This window comes from Littorina saxatilis, linkage group LG15 (genome assembly GCF_037325665.1).
Source record: "Littorina saxatilis isolate snail1 linkage group LG15, US_GU_Lsax_2.0, whole genome shotgun sequence".
NCBI classification, from domain to species: Eukaryota; Metazoa; Mollusca; class Gastropoda; order Littorinimorpha; family Littorinidae; genus Littorina; species Littorina saxatilis.
The window spans coordinates 33,121,722-33,145,682 of record NC_090259.1 but is presented as its reverse complement, the minus strand read 5'-3'; the positions used below and the strand labels follow the sequence as shown (position 1 = coordinate 33,145,682).

The 23,961-nt window shown below is 39.8% G+C and overlaps 1 protein-coding gene across 1 annotated transcript; it reads right to left on the bottom strand.

The window, feature by feature from the left end:
• Positions 1-777: 777 nt before the first annotated feature.
• Positions 778-8,682, bottom strand: LOC138948099 (microfibril-associated glycoprotein 4-like). Its single transcript, XM_070319623.1, has 4 exons — positions 8,291-8,682; positions 7,600-7,765; positions 6,150-6,241; positions 778-2,503 (listed from the first exon to the last, which is right to left on the bottom strand). The coding sequence occupies exons 1-4, from the start codon at positions 8,621-8,623 to the stop codon at positions 1,949-1,951; spliced, it is 1,146 nt and encodes a 381-aa protein (XP_070175724.1). The 5' UTR covers positions 8,624-8,682; the 3' UTR covers positions 778-1,948.
• Positions 8,683-23,961: the final 15,279 nt, after the last annotated feature.

The window sequence follows — 23,961 nt, the reverse complement described above, 5'->3', positions numbered from 1 at the left end:
AGCTGTGCCCCCTGGATGTCAGAAATAGTGCGAGCTGTGCCCCCTGGATGTCAGAAATAGTGCGAGCTGTGCCCCCTGGATGTCAGAAATAGTGCGAGCTGTGCCCCCTGAATGTCAGAAATAGTGCGAGCTGTGCCCCCTGGATGTCAGAAATAGTGCGAGCTGTGCCCCCTGGATGTCAGAAATAGTGCGAGCTGTGCCCCCTGGATGTCCGAGAAGAGTAACTTTCATTTTAAAGTCTCCAAAATCGAGTTCTAGAGTCGGGAGGAAAAAATAGGTTCGGTTGGGGAATCAGATTTTTTTTGTTGCCTAAGAGCCCGACTGACTGATTGCATGGGTTGAACAATCCAGGTTACCGGAGAAGATGGTTCGACTTCAGTGAAGCTTTGTGAGCTTACTTTCAAGTTTACAATGGCCATTTCATATGCCAGAGATAATGTTGATCGATTCGGACAATTACCTAGATTGGCTGCAATAATAATGCTTCAAGATTGCAGTGATGAAGCACGCAATTTCACATATACTGTAGATATATATATATATATTTGATAAAATTTTAAAAAAAGAAAGAAAAGAAAACCCATATGTAATGCGAGATCAATGAACCTGTCTTTTCTGACTTGAAAAACTTTTGTTTTGACGAAACAGACGGCCAGACAGACAGACACACAGACACACAGACAGATAAACACACACACACACACACACACACACACACACACACACACACACACACAAACACACACACACACACACACACACATACATACACAAATCCTCCTTTATTTGTAGAATTGGTCAAGTGAAAACCAGCAAAGTGTAAACCTTGGGAAATTTCGCTTATTAGCTTGAAAGCAGAAAAAAGCACAGAGATGTACGTGCCTCAACAAAACCTCACCAACATTAAAAACAAAAAGTGACAACTAAAAGAAAACTGACATAACAATCAAACAACTTTTTAAACCATGTGTACTGTACAATATGAGAGGGAGAGGCGTCCGGAACCCAGGATCCCTCCTCCTCCTAGATCCAGCCCTATCATTCATGGTCTTCTGTGATCATAATTATAATGGTGTTGGTAGCAGCACCAAAAACACAAAAAAAGCAACAACAACAAAAAAGAGAAAAGAAGACAAAGACAGGAGCAAAACAATCGTCCTCTTTTGAATTTCTTCAATGCAGAAATAAAAACACAGAAACATAAAATTAAATCGCACGGCTATCAGCTAATTCACGCTCACAGCGGTCGTCTTCTCTTCAAAGAGAAACGATTATCGTGAAAGACAACAACTTCAAACCTTCTCGCACTTTTGATCTTATTACTGAAGTCCATTCCCCCTTCTTCTGCGTTGCTAGGATTTTTATTGTGAGAGTTTTGCGTGCCACACCAGTGTTTTTGTCTCCCCTATGAGGTGGTTGAAACCGTCCTTGATGGTGTGCGTGCCAGGTCCAAAGGTTTTCGCTTGAAACTCGATGTCTTTAAACGCTAACGGTGGTCTTTGTGTATGAATTTGTATCTTTCTTTCTTTATTTGGTCTTTAACGTCGTTTTCAACCATTCAAGGTTATATCGCGACGGGATGAATTTGTATGCATTGATGGACGGACACAATGACCCAGTGGATAAAACGCCGTACCCCTTTGCAGAAGGTTGAGCATTCCATTCCACTCCTGGTCGCGCCTGGTGGGTTAAGAGTGGCGATTTTTTCGATCTCCCAGGTCAACTTATGTGCAAACCTGCTTGTGCCTTATTCCCCTTCGTGCGTACATGCAAGCACAAGACCAAGTGCGCACGGAAAAGATCCTGTAATCCATGTCAGAGTTCAGCGGGTTATACTGGAAGCAAGAAAATACCAAGCAATCACCCCCCCCCCCCCCTCCCCCGACTGGTTACACTTGAAAGCCAGCGCGCTACCGACTTCGCTGCGGACCCTACTCCATATTTTTGTCTAATCGTCGTAAAATGACGTTGACACCCGAGTAACAGCAAATTCGATCAGACGAACGTCAGTGTCCGTGCCGTTAACCGGCCAGTAAAACAAGCCGTTGGAAAAGAGATCTGAACCTTTACAATTGCTTCCGAACCAACCGCTTTTACCACCACGTTGGGCAGAACATCCGTTGACGTCATGTCCGCCGGAAACAAACACTACCGGAAGGGAACCTGAAAACGCATCATCGGCGTCGCAATTTGTACAGTCGAAGCCATCGTGGGTCACGGCGAATGATGAGGATTCCGCATCCACAGAAAAGTTGGTGTAGTGCATCGTTTTGGAAACATATCCAGTACCGTTCATCATCAGCATGTAGACGCGCAGTTTGTACTCCGCCTGACTCAAGAGATGGTGCAGGTTTTCAAGGCCAATGAAATATTCAGGATGAGGACTAAGGAGATCCTGCATATTGTAGGGCGCCTTGCAAGTGGCCCAGTCCTGACAGAAGTTTGTGGATCCACGTCTTCTAAGTGGCCATGTCTCGCCTCCGGCTCGAAACTGGCACTTGACCTGCATGTATAAGAATAACAGCTAGGAGTTGAGGGGAAGTGCCCCTAATATGGACTGGCTCCTAATAATGTGCAAAGTGACAAACTTACGGTGCTAGAGTGCTAAAAATAATTTCATTCGCTGCATTTACCCTCTCTGAATAACGGGCACATGTCAAAACAGTTGGAGACACACAAACTACAAAACTGTGGGTTTTTTTAGTGTTTTTTTTAATAAAGAATTTTGGCAGCATTCACTCTAAACTTGCCGCTTTATAAAACGGACAAGTTTCTGTCCAGAGGCAAACCTGTTATCACTTAAAAATAGCTATCTATGACAGCTAAGAGTTACTAAGACTGTACGTATGTGTTACATTTTGGCAGTGTTGGCCCCGAGTCAGTTTCTAGCGCAAACATAAAAATACCCGTAAACAACCCTGTAAGCGCCCACCCCCTTATGCACCAATTTCGCTCAAAAGTAGGGGATGGGCGTTTACTAGGTACTTTACCCAGTGCAGAATCTGTTCCTCATGAAAATGAGCGGTATTTGATGACTTGTATGAATTGGGCGAGGATATAGCTCAGTTGGTAGCGCGCTGGATTTGTATTCAGTTGGCCGCTGTCAGCGTGAGTTCGATCCCAGGTTCGGCGGAAATTTATTTCAGAGTCAACTTTGTGTGCAGACTCTCTTCGGTGTCCGAACCCTCCCCCCGTGTACACTACATTGGGTGTGCACGTTAAAGATCCCACGATTGACAAAAGGGTCTTTCCTGGCAAAATTGCTTAGGCACAGTTAATAATTGTCTACCTATACCCGTGTGACTTGGAATAATAGGCCGCGAAAGGTAAATATGCGCCGAAATGGCTGCAATCTACTGGCCGTATAAAATTTCATCTCACACGGCATCACTACAGAGCGCCTAGAACTGTACCCACGGAATATGCGCGATATAAGCCTCATTGATTGATTGATTGATTGATTGATGAATGATAGTAGGATTTTTTTCTGTGCTAAAATGTCTATACCCTCTCTTTCTCTGTGACACAGACGCTTTTGTGTGTGTGCAAAGTGCCTCGCAAGAATGGAACATGGAAAATAACCACAACAATCCATTTGTGTCATAGGTTTAGAAAAAAAGCTCAAATCGCAAATGAAAATAATGACTCAAGATCTGCTTCGCGGTATACCCAGCGTTACGAGCAGCAGCGCAATAATAATAAACTTGCACACACTGACATAATTATCATAATTAGAGCCAATGCATTTGTCCTGATCAAAGTCATCTAGCAAATTCGGTGGGGGTAGGTTGGGGGTGATGGGGGGGGGGGGTTGGAGGGTGGTGTGTAAGATACGTCTTAAACACAGCGTATTTGAAAAACACTTGATCGATATCTTTAAATCCCCCAAGGTCGACGTCTTAAACCTTGGATGAGTCTCTAATCACCTTCTTCCACTTTTGGTATGGCTATCCAGAGTCTGTGATGGCAAAAGTATGAACTTAACGGTATGACTTCATTGCAGCATCCTCGAATGATATCTGTATTTTGTGAAAAAAAAATTTTACACGCCATTAGAACAAATGTGTGTATGTGTGTGTGGGTGGGTGTGTGTGTGTGGGGGGGGGGGGACGTTTACAAGGTGCAAGACCATATACACAGTTTTTGACCCAAAGTAGAAGTGGGAGTTTGCTCGATACTGGGCGCTTAGAAGGTAGCTAACGGTAATAGCAAAATCTCAAAGTATGTGTTTGTCCCCTAATATGGACCACCTTCAACAAATTAATAGAAGAAAATAAAAGATAAAGACTGGTTTCTGTCATGTATTACGAAGCTGGCTGAAACTAACATATAACTAGCCCTCAACCTTGCAAAAAATATACCAAATTGTCATTTTTCATGAAAGTTGATCATTAATTTTATTTATTTTCTCTCTGTTTTTAATACATTTCTTTAGTCTCCTGTTGTGCTTCAAATAATGTTCTCATCGAACCGAAACAGCATATTTGAATTAGTCTTACTTTCACACACAGTTGTATCGTCTTATGTTGAAGTATACGGAGCTTTTAACAGTGATTCGTGAAGGCCTCTTCACTGGTTCAAATTATGCGCTCAGACTCCTAATATGGACCAGCTGTGAATGTTCCTGTATTTAAATTTTGCTGAATGTCTTCTATCAAAGCTCCTTCGCTCTAATTAGGCCTAACGGTTAGCTAAAGAGATAAAAACTACCAGACACAATATGAAACTTCTTCGCGAGAAAACATACTAGTTATCAGCATGAGACAAAAAGTGGTCCATCCATATAAGGGGCTCATCCCCTACGTGACAAAAGGTTGAAAAAAACTAACATGCAAAAACCGTAGATCAGAATGTTTTGGGCATCTTCAGGCATGACAACATTTGACCGTTTTAAATAGTTCAGGACAATAACGTACAGTCATAGGCTACATCACATCATCATTAACAGCTATTGTGTTTTCAGCGTAGCAATAGGGTCCGATATTTAGACGAGACAAGTATAATGCCGACGAGTCGAAGACGAGGGTCCGATATTTAGACGAGACAAGTATAATGCCGACGAGTCGAAGACGAGTCGCATTATACTTGTCTCGTCTAAATATCGGACCCTATTGCTACGCTGAAAACACAATAGCGATTATATAGCTGTTCTGACCTTGATTTGTTGTTCCAAACTTACAAAATGACAGTTTTTGCGTCGATGCGTTAATTGATCTCAGGTTTTGATAGCAGACGCCGTTTCTTATGCGCATTTGTTTTGCGCAGGCGCCACACTGACTTTGGAAAAGAAACTCGATTTGACAACACAGCTGTTAAAAAGCTTTTTATTAGTTCATTCGAATACAACAAAAAGAAGTTTGAGTTTTTTTAATTTTGAACAAGACTACTTATGAAGAAGACCAAAACACAACATAAACGGAAAACTAGAAACAACTGAAGAACTAGGATGCAACAAGGGGAGGAGAAGAGAATAGCTAATCGCGAGCAGACGGCAGCGAAGTTTTCAGTTTGGGTGAATGGCATTTATACTTGTCTCGTCATGAAGCGAATTTTTCAACCTCAGTTATAAACGACTACATGAATGTTAGTGCCATGGGTTGTACATCAATACTTCAGAGGGGAAGTGGGGTATTTAGTGTGGAGTTACGAGATAAGAAAAGCCGAATGCGAAAGTTTGTGTCAGTCGGCAACTGACACAGGCACACAAAAACGGCTGTTCCGTTTTACTCCCCTGTTTGTACTACATCTTTCGACTTTGGGCATTTTGTGGTGTTTAGGGACAGAAAATAATTGATTTAGTCCTGTTTCATCGGGAAGTTAGCAGAAAGGGGTATGCTATCGACATTTGTAAAGCTGAAAAACATTCCCGAGAAGAATTTCAAGTTGTCAGTGTATGCTGTTGTCGATTAAAACATCGTGTGGTACAGATGGGTAAACCGGAACCATGCGTCTTTGTTATTGCCAATATGCTTTTGGATATTGGCAAAAATGGCCGACTTCCGTAGCATTATGCTTTGACTGATCGGAAGAGACCATCCAATCACAGCCCCCGAATTCCCCCACGTGTCCATCAGAATAGCTATATATTTGTATTTATCTGTGTTAGAACAACAATCACATTGATTTGCGGAGGATGCTGTGTAAGTTACCTCAATTGGACTCGGTGCTGTGGCTGGCTGGATGGCGTATATACCGTCGTAGTCGCTGTTCGTGTGTCCATTCTGAAATGGCTCTGAGCAATCTGCACGTTGCAGGAGAGAAACCCAAATTAGTTTATTCGCATGTTGACGATCAATAAGTGATTCAGTCGATCGATCGTTTTGTTGGTTGGTATGTCAATGAATGAACGAATGAATTAATGAACGAACGAAAGAAACAATCAATGAATCAATCAACCAATGAATGAAGCACCTTAGGAATCAATTCAGTCTAGACACTGAAAATGTTATCTTTGACCACACAAAAAAAGTGAAAACTACTATCGACTTTCTTCATATTTCACGAGCCAGTTGGAAACGAAAACAGCAGCAGCGGCAGCAGCAGCCACAACAACAACAACAACAACAACAACAACAACAACAACAACAACAACAACAACAACAACAACAACAACAACAACAACAACAACCAGCAGCAGCAGCTGAACCAACGCGCAGACTCACTGGAAAACACGGGGTGTTGTATACATTTGACAAAGATAGAAACAAAATGTGAATGCAGGCAGATGGTAAAAAAACTACCCAAATAAATATTGAAAATTGTAATAAGAAAGAAAGAATAGTGAAAAGGCGACGTGTTTTTACCAAACTCTCAGTGCTAAAGCTTCGTGCGGCCAGCTTCGCGAAGTATACTTCGCGTTGTCGACTTTGTCCAGTTAAGGACAGGCCTAAGTGAGTTAAGTGGGGATTAACCGACAAGTAAACCTAGCTAGCGTACAAGATTGTTTGACAGAGAAGAGATGCAGCATTCTCGTAGTGGTATGTCCTGCGGATCGAGCCATGATCTTTTCTGTTAAATAGGAATCGAGATGAGGGTGATGGTGTGTGTGTGTGTGTGTGTGTGTGTGTGTGTGTGTGTGTGTGTGTGTGTGAACAATTCCTAGAAAACTATAGCACACATTTTCATAACACTTTACATGTAAATTCTCAAATTGATTGAAATTTAGTCAAACATTCTTTGACCCGTTCCGAACTTTGAGATTGCATTATAGCTTGAAAGCTTAAAAACTAGTCAATTAAATTGCTAATCAAAACTTTGCTTTAAATCAAAATTGCAATAACACACGCAAAAATTAGTTTCCTTTGATGCTTCAATTATTTCTGATTCCAAAAATAGTTTGATATGTTCTGCTTAAATTTATATTTAAGCTCAAAAATAACAAAAATCTGTTTTATGTAAGTCCCCGGTGTACGTGACACCTAGGCTGCGCTGTCTCGGTCGACGAGTTTCGGTTTCCCAGGAATCAGTCTCGGTGAAGACTTTTTAATTCAGTATTGATGTTTAGGCCGACAGATTGATCAAATGTTTTAATATCGCTTTACGCGACTTGCTGTCTGTCTGTCTAACTATTTTGTGTGTGACTTATTTGCTGGCAAGTACCTCTTATAAGGCGATTACAAGTCCTCCCTCCATAGTGCACAGGACAGTCACACTTTTCTCCATTCGGTGTTCCGCCATTTTGACATGCAATTTCGGTTGTGGTCGCTTCCTGTGTGGCCAGAGTTGTCTCCTCAGCCTCTGTCATCACTTCTGCGAGCCTGCTGTCCTGAAAAATGCTACATTTGTTTGCTATTTGCTACTTGAATTACATTGATTTTTACCGACAGAAAAATACGGAGGCAAATAAGTCTACTCGCCGCTCTGAATATTGAATGAATCTGTTGGAAAAACCTTATGACACTTGCCTATCAAAACCGGAAACTGATGCAATCAAAGTCAGTGTTAGATGGTTTTGCTTAGGAATGCTGATACAAGTCTGAACTCATCTTAGATAAATAAAAACAAGGAGGCATTTAGTTAATTAGATTGGGAAAATACATTGAAGGCAGGGACAAACCGTACGCATACACACACCATGAAGTACAGCAAGGGCCTCAACATCATAATCATCCTATTTTCTGGTTGTTTCGGCTTTGTACAAATGACAACCATGAAGCCATATTTCCAATCTTCCTTATATACCTCCCTCATACTGATATACAATGCCATCTCCTTCCTATTCCGTCAATGTTCCTGCTAGTGACCGTTATGCTCGAAAGACAAAAACAACTTCAGTACTTAGCCAACTTACTTTTTTCACAAAATGGCAGGATGGAGATGCTACGGAATTAAGGTCATCGCACTCTGCAGTCTGAACATCCTCAGACAGGCTACACGTCACTTGTTCGTGATGTCCACTGTGACAGATGCTCACACCAGAACAATGCTCTGCCAAGGTACACATCTGAATGCAGTCCAACGGCGAACGGCCAAACAGGGTGCGCAACTTATCGTTGCCAACCAAACGTTCTGGGCAAATCGTGTACTGCTCTTCTTTCGTTTCAGCAGATGCGAATAGTCTCCCACTGGCAAGTCCAAACGTTATCCATAACATGGCAGATACAAGTTTGTGTCGCTGATGCATTTTGTTTTACGTTCTTCAGCACCTTGGGCTTAAAAAGGGAATTCTCTGTGAACAAAGAAACAAACAAACAACCTAATTACTTACTTAAAAACAAACAACCAAGCAAAGGACAAAACAACCAAGCAAACTACCAAACAATCGGCCAAGCAAACAGAGAAACAAACAAAGGCACACACACGGTGAAATATAATGCACATTGTGAAGACATTCTTTGGACGTTTCTTCGGGTAATTACCCGATTTTTGTCCAGCGAATGCTGAAAGCTTCTACCTTTGTTAACGCCGAGGTAAAACTGATGTTAATCTTGCAGGGAACAATGTCTACTCAAAACATTAAGACATTTCAGAGAGAAAGAAAATATACACAGTACACAAAACTTCGACGATTAAGCCTTCAACAGCGTTTTATCTGACACCCCTGAAAAAGACTGCTGGCAGCAAAACGGACGACTGCAGAGTGTGAAGCACCATCGGCTCCACACTGCGCGAGCGAGACGATTCAATGCCTAACAGTAACAGTGCATTATAGGGGAAGGGCTCCTAATATGGACCACTTTTTGTTTCATGCTGATAACTAGCTTGTTTTCTTGCGAAGAAGTAGAGGTTACATGCCGAGTCTCAGTGATTATCAAAAATAATGGTCGAAGTTAGCGGATCATGAAAAATGCGAGCTTCAGCGAGCTTTTTCATGACCGCGAACTGAGACCATTATTTTTGATAATCACTGAGACGAGGTATGTAACCTCTTTATCCCTCCTTTCTTCAGTTATTCAAAGAAAAGAGGAGTTTTTGTGCGAAAGTTTGATCGAATCATATTCACCCAACCAGTCTACCTGCGCAGGCGATCGATTAATGCGCGGTTGTATAGTTCCGTGCAAATCATTCAATTTTGTTAACACTTCTTGTCAGTTTCCATGTTTTGAACTAAAATCAAGTACACAGTTATGTTGTCATTATGCTGTGGCGGTAAAGGCAGATAGTGTGTGTTCTGTTCATGTTTTGGTATCGCTCAGGAAATGTTCTTTCTTCGAATGTGACTAGCAGACGAAGTTTTACACCCGTGTTCCAACGTTAAAAACTGTATGAAGTTTAGTTTTCTGGGGCAAAATAGTGTATGAAACCGCTGCATGTTCTTTACGTTGATTAAATGTTTGCAATTGATTGCGTGTGATCTGTTTATAAAATGAAATATTGTTGAAAACTGACCGTCGGATTGCAGTCTTGTCGACGGATGCAGCCGAAATCTGGAAGGGGAACTACTCGTGTCGCTAGACAAAGTATGAGAGTTACTTTTCCTTGGAATCTTGCTAGCGATAAACGAGTGTGCACGGCAGATCTGAATTCAGAAAACAACCAAACTCATGGATTTTATATGGAGATTCATGTGTTCAAGTCTGTAGTTGCTGGTTTAAATACGGTATGGTTGTATTGTTTGCTCCAGAAATGTCTATTTTGTACATTAGAGTGTTCTGAACTTTTGAGTCGCAAAAGGTAGATCCACAATGTGTACAGTCTCTACCCATGAGCTATCGAGGATTCAGGCCCGTTGTTGGGTAAGTGATTTTGGTTGTTGGGTAAGTTACCGAAAAATAACTAGCCCTACAAGTTTACAGAGAGAAAGAAGCAGAGGGGGGGATAAGTAGAGGTTACATGCCGAGTCTCAGTGATTATCAAAAATAATGGTCGAAGTTAGCGGATCATGAAAAATGCGAGCTTCAGCGAGCTTTTTCATGACCGCGAACTGAGACCATTATTTTTGATAATCACTGAGACGAGGTATGTAACCTCTTTATCCCTCCTTTCTTCAGTTATTCAAAGAAAAGAGGAGTTTTTGTGCGAAAGTTTGATCGAATCATATTCACCCAACCAGTCTACCTGCGCAGGCGATCGATTAATGCGCGGTTGTATAGTTCCGTGCAAATCATTCAATTTTGTTAACACTTCTTGTCAGTTTCCATGTTTTGAACTAAAATCAAGTACACAGTTATGTTGTCATTCTGCTGTGGCGGTAAAGGCAGATAGTGTGTGTTCTGTTCATGTTTTGGTATCGCTCAGGAAATGTTCTTTCTTCGAATGTGACTAGCAGACGAAGTTTTACACCCGTGTTCCAACGTTAAAAACTGTATGAAGTTTAGTTTTCTGGGGCAAAATAGTGTATGAAACCGCTGCATGTTCTTTACGTTGATTAAATGTTTGCAATTGATTGCGTGTGATCTGTTTATAAAATGAAATATTGTTGAAAACTGACCGTCGGATTGCAGTCTTGTCGGTGCAGCCGAAATCTGGAAGGGGAACTACTCGTGTCGCTAGACAAAGTATGAGAGTTACTTTTCCTTGGAATCTTGCTAGCGATAAACGATTGTGCACGGCAGATCTGAATTCAGAAAACAACCAAACTCATGGATTTTATATGGAGATTCATGTGTTCAAGTCTGTAGTTGCTGGTTTAAATACGGTATGGTTGTATTGTTTGCTCCAGAAATGTATATTTTGTACATTAGAGTGTTCTGAACTTTTGAGTCGCAAAAAGTAGATCCACAATGTGTACAGTCTCTACCCATGAGCTATCGAGGATTCAGGCCCGTTGTTGGGTAAGTGATTTTGGTTGTTGGGTAAGTTACCGAAAAATAACTAGCCCTACAAGTTTACAGAGAGAAAGAAGCAGAGGGGGGGATAAGTTTCATTTTGTGGTTGGTAGTTGTTCTCTCTTCAGGTATATATCCGTTAGTGAGAAACTGAGCAGCCCGAATTTCCATGAGGGTAACCTCACAGGACGATATACAAAATATATATCTTATCTTATCTTATCGTTGGGCATAGTGAGACCGAATTAATTTTGATAGACATTTAAAACAAATCAAATACAGAAAAATCCACGAAATGATACAGAATAAGATGAAAATTAGTTTGGATCGATTACTCACATTTTAATTGTAATGTAATCATAATTTTGACTAATTAATATATTTTCAGTAATTTTAAGTACATATTCAGAGTGAACATGGCATATCTACATATTTTTGGATTCAGGAGATAATAAAGAATAAGATGAAATCTTTTTTGGGTTGATTACTAATATATATATATTAATTTTAATTACAATTTTGAGATTTGACCAAACTAATTTATTATTGTTTAAGCTTCATAGCTGAAATGCAATCCCATAGTCCGGACTGAGTCATAGACTATATAGTTGACTAAAATTTCAATCAATTTGATCGAAAAATGAGGGTGCCAAGTCAACTTTCACAAAAAGCCGGTTATGACGTCATCAATAATATTTATCAAAAAAAGGAAAATATGGTCCGGGGATATCATACCCAGGAGCTCTCATGTGAAGTTTCATTAATATCGGTCCTGTAGTTGTCTTGGAATCGTTCTGCACGCGCGCGCACACACACACACACACACACACACACACACACACACACACACACACACACACACACACACACACACACATACACACACCACAACCACCACAACCCTCGTCTCGATTCCCGTCTATGTTAAAAGATTTAGTCAAAACTTGACTAAATGTAAAAAAGAAAGGGACAAAATAAGAGAAAATGCCAAACGATATTGAGGTTTGTGCGTCCGCAACTGTTATTAGAGCGGGTGAATGTGGTGAATGAAATTGTCTTGAGCGCTCTAGCACCATTAGTTTGTCAGAACAGGAGGTAGTCCATGTTGGGAACAGGTCCACATCAGGCGCCGTTCCCCTAACAACATTTAGATGAGGAAGGCTGCGCAGTGCTACCCCTGTACATGATAGACGAGTCCTCTGTATCCACAGCAGTTGCGGACGCCGAATTTTACTCCTGTGAGTGTGACGCTCCTTTTTCCAAGCTCTGTCCGTGAAGGACAAAAACTTTAAAGGTATCCTCCTCTTAAGGGCTGGATCAAGTATAATAGAGGTGGGGGGTGGGGGAGGGGGGGAGGAGGCAGGTCCAAAAATTGGGTCTGGGTGGCCGAGTGGTAACGCACTTGCGCTCGGAATCGAGAGGTTGCGTGTTCGACCCTGGGTCAGGCCGCTATTTTCTCCCCCCTTTCTTAACTATAGGTGCTGGGTTCAAGTGCTAGTCTTTCGGATGAGACGAAAAACCGAGGTCCCTTCGTGTACACTACATTGGGGGTGCACGTTAAAGATCCCACGATTGACAAAAGGGTCTTTCCTGGCAAAATTGTATAGGCATAGCTAAAAATGTCCACCAAATACCCGTGTGACTTGGAATGATAGGCCGTGAAAAGTAGGATATGCGCCGAAATGGCTGCGATCTGCTGGCCGATGTAAATGCGTGATGTATTGTGTAAAATATTCCATCTCACACGGCATAAATAAATCCCTGCGCCTTGAATATGTGCGCGATATAAATTGCATAAAATAATAATTAAAAAATCAAAAAAATCCCTGCGCTTAGAACTGTACCCACGGAATACGCGCGATATAAGCCTCATATTGATTGATTGAAAATTAGGCAGGGGTCCGGGAGCCGCTCAAGCCCCTTACAAATTGTGGGGTACAGGGGCGAAGCCTTGTGAGGGGGTCAGCCCCCCTGACGGTGAGAAAAGTTTACATTTTAATGATAATATTTGGGTCGATCCGCGTGTCTGGAAACCAAATTGTCTCCAACGAGGTACATTTGGCGGTGGGTGGGTGGATGGGGGGGGGGGGGGGGGCGCTGGTCCGGAACCCAGGCAACCCCCCCCCCCCTCCCCGGCCCAGGTCCGGCCCTGCTCCTCGTGTAAAGGATTATGTTCACCACCACCAAATTATTAGGTTGTGGCTACATCCACGGGTCCGTGCCTCGAGTCCCGGTGCTATATCCACGGCACTGACTCAAGGGACGCTACTCTCGCCCAACATTTTCCTGCCTTCGGTTCTTCACTGACATGACTAGGACGTCAGCTGTCAGATATCAAAGTCAAAATTCCACGTTTAATCAAAAGTTAAACTTCATGAGTGGTATACAGCGTCCAAAGATCGATCAGCAGCACTTTCCCCTCCTTAATACGAACCTCGTTAGCTAAACTTCCATGTTTATTCGGGATTTGCATTTTCCTAGTTTGCGGTGATTTTTGATACAGTGTGATGCATGTGTCGCTTGCTCAAAGTAACGCTTTCTATTTAAAGTGAGTGTTGTCGATCTCCAAGAACGTTTTAAAAGCTGTACATGAGTGCGCTCCTCAAAGGCTTTCAGTTTGGTTTGTAGGATGTCAAAAGAGTTGAACGTTTCGCCGACACTAAATTGACTAATCGTTTCTTCCTCCGCTTCCATCTCAACAATATGGCACCAACTGTGCCAGCTATGGCGAGGCTACGACTAAACTGCCGAGTAAATCCGAACGATTCCGAGTGGTTCCGAGCCAGTGCCGTGGATATAGCATGGGGACTCGAGGCACGGACCCGTGGATGTAGCCACAACCAAATTATTATGTCTAGGCTTTTACGTATAGTGATAACATCGTTCCACTAAGACGCATACCAACATTCAACATAATAAGTGCTTCCTGTGCAGAGTGGCTTTTTACATTTAGTCAAGTTTTGACTAAATGTATTAACGTAGAGGGGGGAATCGAGACGAGGGTCGTGGTGTATGTGCGTGCGTGTGTGTGTGTGTGTGTGTCTGTGTGTGTGTGTGTAGAGCGATTCAGACTAAACTACTGGACCGATCTTTATGAAATTTGACATGAGAGTTCCTGGGTATGATATCCCCAGACGTTTTTTTCATTTTTTTTGATATCCGGCTTTTCGTGAAAGTTGAGGCGGCACTGTCACGCCCTCATTTTTCAACCAAATTGGTTGAAATTTTGGTCAAGTAATGTTCGATGAAGCCCGGGCTTTGGTATTGCATTTCAGCTTGGTGGCTTAAAAACTAAATAATGACTTTGGTCATTAAAAATCTGAAAATTGTAAAAAAAAATATTTTTTTTATAAAACGATCCAAATTTACGTTCATCTTATTTTCCATCATTTGCTGATTCCAAAAACATATAAATATGTTATATTTGGATTAAAAACAAGCTCTGAAAATTAAAAATATAAAAATTATGATCAAAATTAAATTTTTGAAATCAATTTAAAAACACTTTCATCTTATTCCTTGTCGGTTCCTGATTCCAAAAACATATAGATATGATATGTTTGGATTAAAAACACGCTCAGAAAGTTAAAACGAAGAGAGGTACAGCAAACCGTGCTATGAAGCACAGCGCAACCGCTACCGCGCCAAACAGGCTCGTCACTTTCACTGCCTTTTGCACTAGCGGCGGACTACGTTCACTTTCATTCTGTGAGTTCCACAGCTTGACTAAATGTAGTAATTTCACCATACGCGACTTGTTTCTTCTTCTCTGAATTGATTTCCTTGGGGACACCTATGCATCTGCCAAATTAGTTTTGTAAAACATTCCCACTCAGGCTGTTTATTTTGGGGCATGCGTCATGATGCTCTTATCCCAAGGCAATTCCTGGTAGATCTGAGATGGTGTATATGTATAGAGGTTACATGCCGAGCCTGTTCGTACTTATACCGAGTCGAAGTGGATAAGTACTTAAAATATTGGTCAAAGTTAGCGTATCATGAGAAATGCGAGCTTCAGCAAGCTTACATGATAGCAATGGAGAGTGTGTATATAGATACTGAGAGAGCAAGGATAATTTTAGAAAAGAGTCCGCGAATAGATGTTTTAGATAAGTAACTTAATGTCTCGAGTCAACATTACATAAAATGGGCGTTGTGTAAGAAACAGGAAGTTTGCTGATTCAGTGCAAAACATTGCAAAGATCGTCTTGAAATAGGGCTATAATTATGAGACGATCCAATCACAGCCCACTGGATTCAACCATGTGTCTATTACTGTAGCACATATACATCGCGATCGCTTACACTGGGCGAACGGTACCTTTAACCAGAGCTTGAATATTTATTTCACAACAAAGAGCCAATTGGTATGCATCTCACATCACATTGAAGACTGGGTGGCCGAGTGGTAACGCACTTGCGCTCGGAAGCGAGAGGTTGCGAGTTCGACCCTGGCTCTAGATATTATGGACAGATATTGTAAAGATTGGTTTTTGAAATTGAATGTAACTAAAACAAAAGTAATGATTTTCTCAAGAGGGAAAGTAAGAACAGTTCCGACATTTACATTCAATGGTCGGAAACATGATATTGTGTATGATTTTCAATACCTGGGTATTAAATTTAGCTACAATGGTAAATTTACTGTTGCACAGAAGAATTTGTATGACCGTGCCTCCAAGGCCATGTTTGCTTTATTATGTAAAACTAGAAAACTGTTTTTGCCTCTTGATGTTCAAATTGACCTCTTTGAAAAAACTGTGGTCCCTATTTTACTTTACGGTTCTGAAGTATGGTGCCCTTACATGTCTGATTTAGCTAACAAATTACAGATACGATTTTTTAAGATGATTTTGAAAGTTGGCAAATCAACACCAACAAACATGGTTTTGGGTGAATTAGGTCAGTTCCCTGTAAGTATTCAAGCGAAATGTCGTATGTTGAATTTTTGGTACAAACTTGCATTTTCTAATGGTTCTGACAAACTTTCTTGTGTGACATATCGTTTTTTGTTTAAAATGTATGAATCTGGTGTATACAAGTCAAAATTTTTGCTTTCTGTCCATGGCGTTCTAAATGAGTTAGGCTTTAGTGATTTTTGGCACAATCAAACTATCAATAATGTAACGGATGGTGGTTATTTTAATACTTTCAAAGCACTGATGAAAAATAGGCTACAAGACCAATTTGTCCAAACCTGGCATTCAGAAATAAATAACAATGAGTTTTATTATAATTATAGAATGTATAAAGAGAATTTTGAGTTTGAAAAGTACTTGTCCATCCTGCCGGTTAATTTAGCAAACGCTGTTTTAAAATTTAGAACTCTGAATCATAAATTGCCTATACAAAAAGGTAGGACTCTTGGTATTCCCAGACAAGACAGAATCTGTCACAAATGTTCATCAGGTGACCTTGGGGACGAGTTCCATTATATTTTTGTATGTCCTTTCTTTATCAATTATAGAAAACAGTTGTTACGGTGCTATTATTATGTCCGCCCCAATTCAGTTAAATTCAGAGAGCTTTTTTCCACTACAAAAAAGAGTTTATTGCTAAAACTCGCAAAGTTCATGACACTTGTCATGGACTGTTTGAGAAGCGAGTAAAATTTAATTCTCTTTTACTGTTTTAGCTTTATACTCCGTTATCTGTTTTGTGTTGTTTGTAATAGTATTTTTGTCCTTATGTTAACCCACCCATCACCCCCCCCTCTCCCTTCCCCCCATTTCCCATAGTAAAGAAATGTATGTAATCACTTTGCACTTGTAATGTTTTATTATTTTTTGTATTATTATTATCATTATTATTATTATTATTATTATTATTATTTATTATTATTATTGTTGAATTGTTTCTTGTATTGTTTTTGCTCTCCCTCACCCCTCAACTCCCTTTTCTGTACATAGTCTGATTTCTTTTTGTTTTAGTTCCTTTTATTTGGTGTTGAATGAAATGTGTTTTTATTGTGTTTTTTAATTTTCCATGTACCCTCACGGGGTTTTATTGGAATATATAAAACTTGGCAACAACTTGTCAGGGCGTTAGCAATTTTCTCCCCCCTTTCCTAACCTAGGTGGTGGGTTCAAGTGCTAGTCTTTCGGATGAGACGAAAAACCGAGGTCCCTTCGTGTACACTACATTGGGGTGTGCACGTTAAAGATCCCACGATTGACAAAAGGGTCTTTCCTGGCAAAATTGTATAGGCATAGATAAAAAATGTCCACCAAAATACCCGTGTGACTTGGAATAATAGGCCGTGAAAAGTAGGATATGCGCCGAAATGGCTGCGATCTGCTGGCCGATGTGAATGCGTGATGTATTGTGTAAAAAAAAAATTCCATCTCACACGGCATAAATAAATCCCTGCGCCTTGAATATGTGCGCGATATAAATTGCATAAAATAAAAAAATAAAAAAATAAAAAAATTCCTGCGCTTAGAACTGTACCCACGGAATACGCGCGATATAAGCCTCATATTGATTGATTGATTGACATCAGTTGAGTGCCTCACTCAAATCTGACAGGAACTGAATTCCCATTCTATTGACCAAACAGAACTGGTTGTTAGCCGGAGCTGTCAACGTAAGTAGAGATTGAATAGCCACTCCGTGATCACCATACAAGTGGTGCACATATATGGAGTAGCCCGTGGTTAGACAAAACAAAAGATAATTCTTTTGCAAACCCGATTTTCTTTGTTTATATCGTAGTGCGCTTTTCTCACACCTGAATTACTAAATGCAGACTACTTAGAGGCACAGTAAGCCTCCCGTAAACCATCACAGAGCTCCCCGAGCGTCTACATACAGTACAAGCATACTTCCATTTGAACGCTCACCGAACGGGAACATCCTGGCTGCTTTCTGTCGAGCGTGAGAAATTTTCAAAGAATTTATTTTCGTGGACTTGGTCTTTAACAACAATGGCGCCTCGTTTTGGTGCTGGACGGCTGTTATGAATATTCCCGGACAGTAAGCCTCCCGTAAACCATCACAGATACTGTCAGGCTTTTACACACAGTACAAACACCCTTCCATTTGAACGCTCACCAAACGGGAACATCCTAGGTGCCTTACGTAAAGAGCGAGCAATTTTTAAAGAATTAATTTTGCAGATTGTCTCGAACACTTGTTGGACCCATCCTGAACTCAGGTCAAAAATGAGTTACTTCCCTTCGGGTCTCATTCTGTCGATGTAAACTGGCGATAGCCGTGGATCGATGATTATCAGAATGTTTTTGGACCGTGGTGCGTTTTTGCGCTAGACCTAACTTTTAAAATCTAAATAATAAATTGACAGCTTGTTACACAAACATTCTTTAATCATAAAAGAATTCTTTTTTCATCAAGACAAGCTCAGTACAATTCGAAGTTGTGAAAGTTTGAAAAAAAGAAAAGCCCGGAAACAGGGTCACGCAAGGGTCGTAGCAGACGACGGTTTAGTGCATATCGCCGTTCCTCTCAACAGTCAAAAGCCATCGCTAGAGTTCTTGTGAACCACAGCCGTTTGTTTCGTGCATAAAAACGTGCTATTGTAGATAAGCTGACATCGAGTCGCATTCAAATGACTAACTGACGACTACATTGTGAAAAAGGGAAACTGGATCACACGGGTTCACGATGGCTCAGGGGTAAGATAAACCACGCAAAAATAAATTCTTTGAAAATTGTTCGCTCTTTACGGAGGGCACCTGGGATGTTCTCAATCGGTGAGTGTTTAAATGAAAGGGTGTTTGTACTGTGTGTAAAAGCCTGACCGTATCTGTGATGGTTTACGGGAGGCTTACTGTGCCTTTAAAATTCCTGCCACTAAAGAACGTAGAACAATTGATAGCCTGAAGATAGTGTTGAGAAGTTGAAAGGGGTGGGGGAGGGGGGGGGGGGGTCAGAAGTAAATGTCTCCCGGGTACTTCAGTGCCGACAACGACATGCTTTAGACCTAACTCTTTAGTCTTTCCAGCAGCATCTCGAACGCTGTCATGTGTGTTCGCACTTACATCAAAATAGTGATTTGTGTACTCATCTGTTTTCACTATGGCATTTTCCTAAATATTTACCAGGATGTCGGAAATCTTCGCCATTTAAAATACTTTTTTGATGCATCGCCACATATTGCCCAGCGGCACACTTTTCACAAAGAGTTAGCAGGATTTAAAGTATTGCCTAGACAGCACTATTGATTGCTAGCATGCTTGTTACACGCACACTTTACGATTTTTCAGGCTGAATGAAAGTTAAAGGAAAGTTAAGAACAGAAAGGAAAGATAAAGGAAAAGATAAAGGAAAGATAAAGGAAAAGATAAAGGAAAAGATAAAGGAAAGATAAAGGAAAAGATAAAGGAAACTAAGAACAGAAAGGAAAAGATAAAGGAAAAGATAAAGGAAAAGATAAAGGAAAAGATAAAGGAAAAGATAAAGGAAAGAAAAAGGAAAAGATAAAGGAAAAGATAAAGGAAAAGATAAAGGAAAGATAAAGGAAAAGATAAAGGAAAGATAAAGGAAAGTTAAGAACAGAAAGGAAAGATAAAGGAAAGATAAAGGAAAAGATAAAGGAAAGATAAAGGAAAGTTAAGAACAGAAAGGAAAGATAAAGGAAAGATAAAGGAAAAGATAAAGGAAAGATAAAGGAAAGTTAAGAACAGAAAGGAAAGATAAAGGAAAGATAAAGGAAAAGATAAAGGAAAGATAAAGGAAAGTTAAGAACAGAAAGGAAAGATAAAGGAAAGATAAAGGAAAAGATAAAGGAAAGATAAAGGAAAGTTAAGAACAGAAAGGAAAGATAAAGGAAAGATAAAGGAAAAGATAAAGGAAAGATAAAGGAAAAGATAAATGAAAGATAAATGAAAGATAAAGGAAAAGATAAAGGAAAAGATAAAGGAAAAGATAAAGGAAAAGATAAAGGAAAAGATAAAGGAAAGATAAAGGAAAGATAAAGGAAAAGATAAAGGAAAGATAAAGGAAAGATAAAGGAAAGATAAAGGAAAGATAAAGGAAAAGATAAAGGAAAAGATAAAGGAAAGATAAAGGAAAAGATAAAGGAAAAGATAAAGGAAAAGATAAAGGAAAGATAAAGGAAAGATAAAGGAAAGATAAAGGAAAGATAAAGGAAAAGATAAAGGAAAAGATAAATGAAAGATAAAGGAAAAGATAAAGGAAAAGATAAAGGAAAGATAAAGGAAAGATAAAGGAAAGATAAAGGAAAAGATAAAGGAAAGATAAAGGAAAAGATAAAGGAAAGATAAAGGAAAGATAAAGGAAAGATAAAGGAAAGATAAAGGAAAAGATAAAGGAAAGATAAAGGAAAGATAAAGGAAAGAAAAAGGAAAAGATAAAGGAAAGATAAATGAAAGATAAAGGAAAGATAAAGGAAAGATAAAGGAAAAGATAAAGGAAAGATAAAGGAAAAGATAAATGAAAGATAAAGGAAAGATAAAGGAAAGATAAAGGAAAAGATAAAGGAAAAGATAAAGGAAAGATAAAGGAAAGATAAAGGAAAAGATAAAGGAAAAGATAAAGGAAAGATAAAGGAAAGATAAAGGAAAAGATAAAGGAAAAGATAAAGGAAAGATAAAGGAAAGATAAAGGAAAGATAAAGGAAAAGATAAAGGAAAAGATAAAGGAAAAGATAAAGGAAAAGATAAAGGAAAAGATAAAGGAAAGATAAAGGAAAAGATAAAGGAAAAGATAAAGGAAAGATAAAGGAAAAGATAAAGGAAAGATAAAGGAAAAGATAAAGGAAAGATAAAGGAAAAGATAAAGGAAAGATAAAGGAAAGATAAAGGAAAAGATAAAGGAAAGATAAAGGAAAAGATAAAGGAAAAGATAAAGGAAAGATAAAGGAAAAGATAAAGGAAAAGATAAAGGAAAGATAAAGGAAAAGATAAAGGAAAAGATAAAGGAAAGATAAAGGAAAAGATAAAGGAAAAGATAAAGGAAAAGATAAAGGAAAAGATAAAGGAAAAGATAAAGGAAAAGATAAAGGAAAAGATAAAGGAAAAGATAAAGGAAAGATAAAGGAAAAGATAAAGGAAAAGATAAAGGAAAGATAAAGGAAAAGATAAAGGAAAGATAAAGGAAAAGATAAAGGAAAGATAAAGGAAAAGATAAAGGAAAGATAAAGGAAAGATAAAGGAAAAGATAAAGGAAAGATAAAGGAAAAGATAAAGGAAAAGATAAAGGAAAAGATAAAGGAAAGAAAAAGGAAAAGATAAAGGAAAAGATAAAGGAAAAGATAAAGGAAAAGATAAAGGAAAAGATAAAGGAAAGATAAAGGAAAGATAAAGGAAAGATAAAGGAAAAGATAAAGGAAAGAAAAAGGAAAAGATAAAGGAAAAGATAAAGGAAAAGATAAAGGAAAAGATAAAGGAAAAGATAAAGGAAAAGATAAAGGAAAGATAAAGAAAAGAAAAAGGAAAGATAAAGGCCGAAAAGACTGAAAAGAGAAAAGTATGGATGAAGATGATAAAAAGGCTAACCACCTATTGCAGAAGCCACTGATTTTGTGCTAAACCTTTTCTTTAGGCATTACATTTCTGTTCATGTTCAATTCCAATTACATCTTCAGTTTGGAATACCTGTGTGTGTTTTTGTAAAAAGTAAATCTCGAAACTGAACTAGGTTCAGTGAATCAAGGCCAAACAGATATAGGATGACACATACGCAAACACAAAAACACAGAGAGGAAGACAGACCGACAGGCAAGCAATATTACACCTACCAATCCTTACACGCGCGAACTGCACACAAAAAAGACCTAATTTGCATGAAACGATTTTTGTTTCATTCTGATGACATTTTCAGAGTAAACATATCGTACCTATACATTTTTGGATTAAGAATTTATGAGGCGTAGGCCTATAATACAATTTTAATGACAACTTTAATGAATAAACTTGTCAATACATTTTTAAGCTTCAGAGGTGAAATGCAATACCATTGTCCACACAGAGTCAAAGAATGTTTGACTAAAGTTTCATTGAATATCCTTAAAACATGAGGTCACCACAGTTCGACCTCAACTTTGGCAAAAATCCGGATATGACATCATCGGGTACATGACATAAGCTCGAACGACAAATACTCGAACGACAAAACCTCGAACGACAAATGCTCGAATGACAAAAGCTCGATGCGACAAAAGCTCGACGCGACATAAGCGTCTCGAACGACAGAAGTTTGACCGGACATGCAAGTACAAATGCTCGACGCGACAAAAGCTCGATGCGACAAAAGCTCGACACGACGAAAGCTCGACGCAACAAAAGATCGAACTGGCGTGTCTGTGCGTGTCCTTCTCAGTGTTATTTAGCCTGTCTGTTTTTAAAAAAAAAATTTTTTAATCTGTCTGCGAGAGAGAGAGAGAGAGAGAGAGAGAGAGAGAGAGAGAGAGAGAGAGAGAGAGAGAGAAAGAGAGAGAGAGAGAGTGACAGACAGGGAGACAGAGAGACAGAAAGAGAAAGAGAGAGAGAGAGAGAGAGAGAGAGAGAGAGAGAGAGAGAGAGAGAGAGAGAGAGAGAGAGAGAGAGAAGAACGAAGAGAGAAAAAAGAAGGGGGACGATCGTGTCGGGGTTTAGATTTGTCATTGTTATTGTTTTAATTGGGAATGACTGTTTATCTGGAAAAAGTTAGGTAAGCGGCACGCCGGCGGCACGGGCAAATTGACGACTGTGTGTTTGCTTGCTGTGAGTATCAATTCAGAAAAAAAAGTTTCTCCGAGTCAACAGTGTGACCACTGTGATAGAATTTGAATTATCGAAACTATCACGCACAGTCGGAATTGAGTTGTTATTTCCAGTCGCGTATCGGCTTCACACATTCCCTGCGCCATGGAGGTAACCAAGACACAAAATGGAAAGCCTATGTTATGTTTGGACGGGTTCACTTAAATACAATGTATTCTTGGGGTGTCTTAGAAATGTCAAAAAAACTTCTTCTTCGTGTTGTTCGCTGTTCGTCACGGAGTCCGGACTGCAGGGCGAAACGTACGTACGTGCTGTCCTTTCCAAGTCCTCTCAATTTTGATGCAAAGAAAGACAAGTGACGATCTACTGGAAGTGCACACAATCAAAGGACAAATGCCGAGGACGAGTAATATCTAGTAAAACTGCAGACGGGTCACCTGCAGACGCAGCCGAGTGTGAGTGTAATCTAGCAGCGTACTTACAACAACAACAACAACAACAACAACAACAACCGTACAACTGTCAACAACAACAACAACAACAGCAGCCAAACCAAACAACGCGTTCGGCCCGGCGGATATCAAACAATTTAGTCAATCTGTCGCTCGAAACTATAATATCAAAACACTAAAAAAACCAGCCATATATGACGTCATCTAAGCAGTTTTGACAGCATCGCTCTATACAAGATTAGCAACATGTGTGTGTGTCATCGTTCGATCTTTTGTCGCGTCGAGCTTATGTCCATTCGATCTTGTGTCTGTTTGTTCGTTCATGGGCTGAAACTCCCACGGCTTTTACGTGTATGACCGTTTTTACCCCGCCATTTAGGCAGCCATACGCCGCTTTCGGAGGAAGTATGCTGGGTCAAGACTACAAGGTACGTCACTCACCTTCGAGTCTTCTGTGTTCTTGGAGTCGCTTCCTGGGGAAAAATATTGTTCAACTGAGACGGTTTGCCTCTTCCTACAGTCTGTGTAAGGTCAAATAAATACAGTTGAATGATTGTTTGAACTGTATGTACCTTTAGTTTTCAGCTTCCGTTCGCTGCACTGAGGTTGTTTTTAACC

Bases quoted from the DNA above. Each gene is read 5' to 3' on its own strand.
- LOC138948099 (XM_070319623.1), bottom strand. From the start codon at position 8,623: ATGCATCAGCGACACAAACTTGTATCTGCCATGTTATGGATAACGTTT. The intron at 6,242-7,599 runs GTACTTGCCAGC...TGCAACGTGCAG, and splicing joins TTGTAATCGCCTTATAAGAG to ATTGCTCAGAGCCATTTCAG. The intron at 2,504-6,149 runs GTAACTTACACA...TTATACATGCAG, and splicing joins CAGCACCGAGTCCAATTGAG to GTCAAGTGCCAGTTTCGAGC.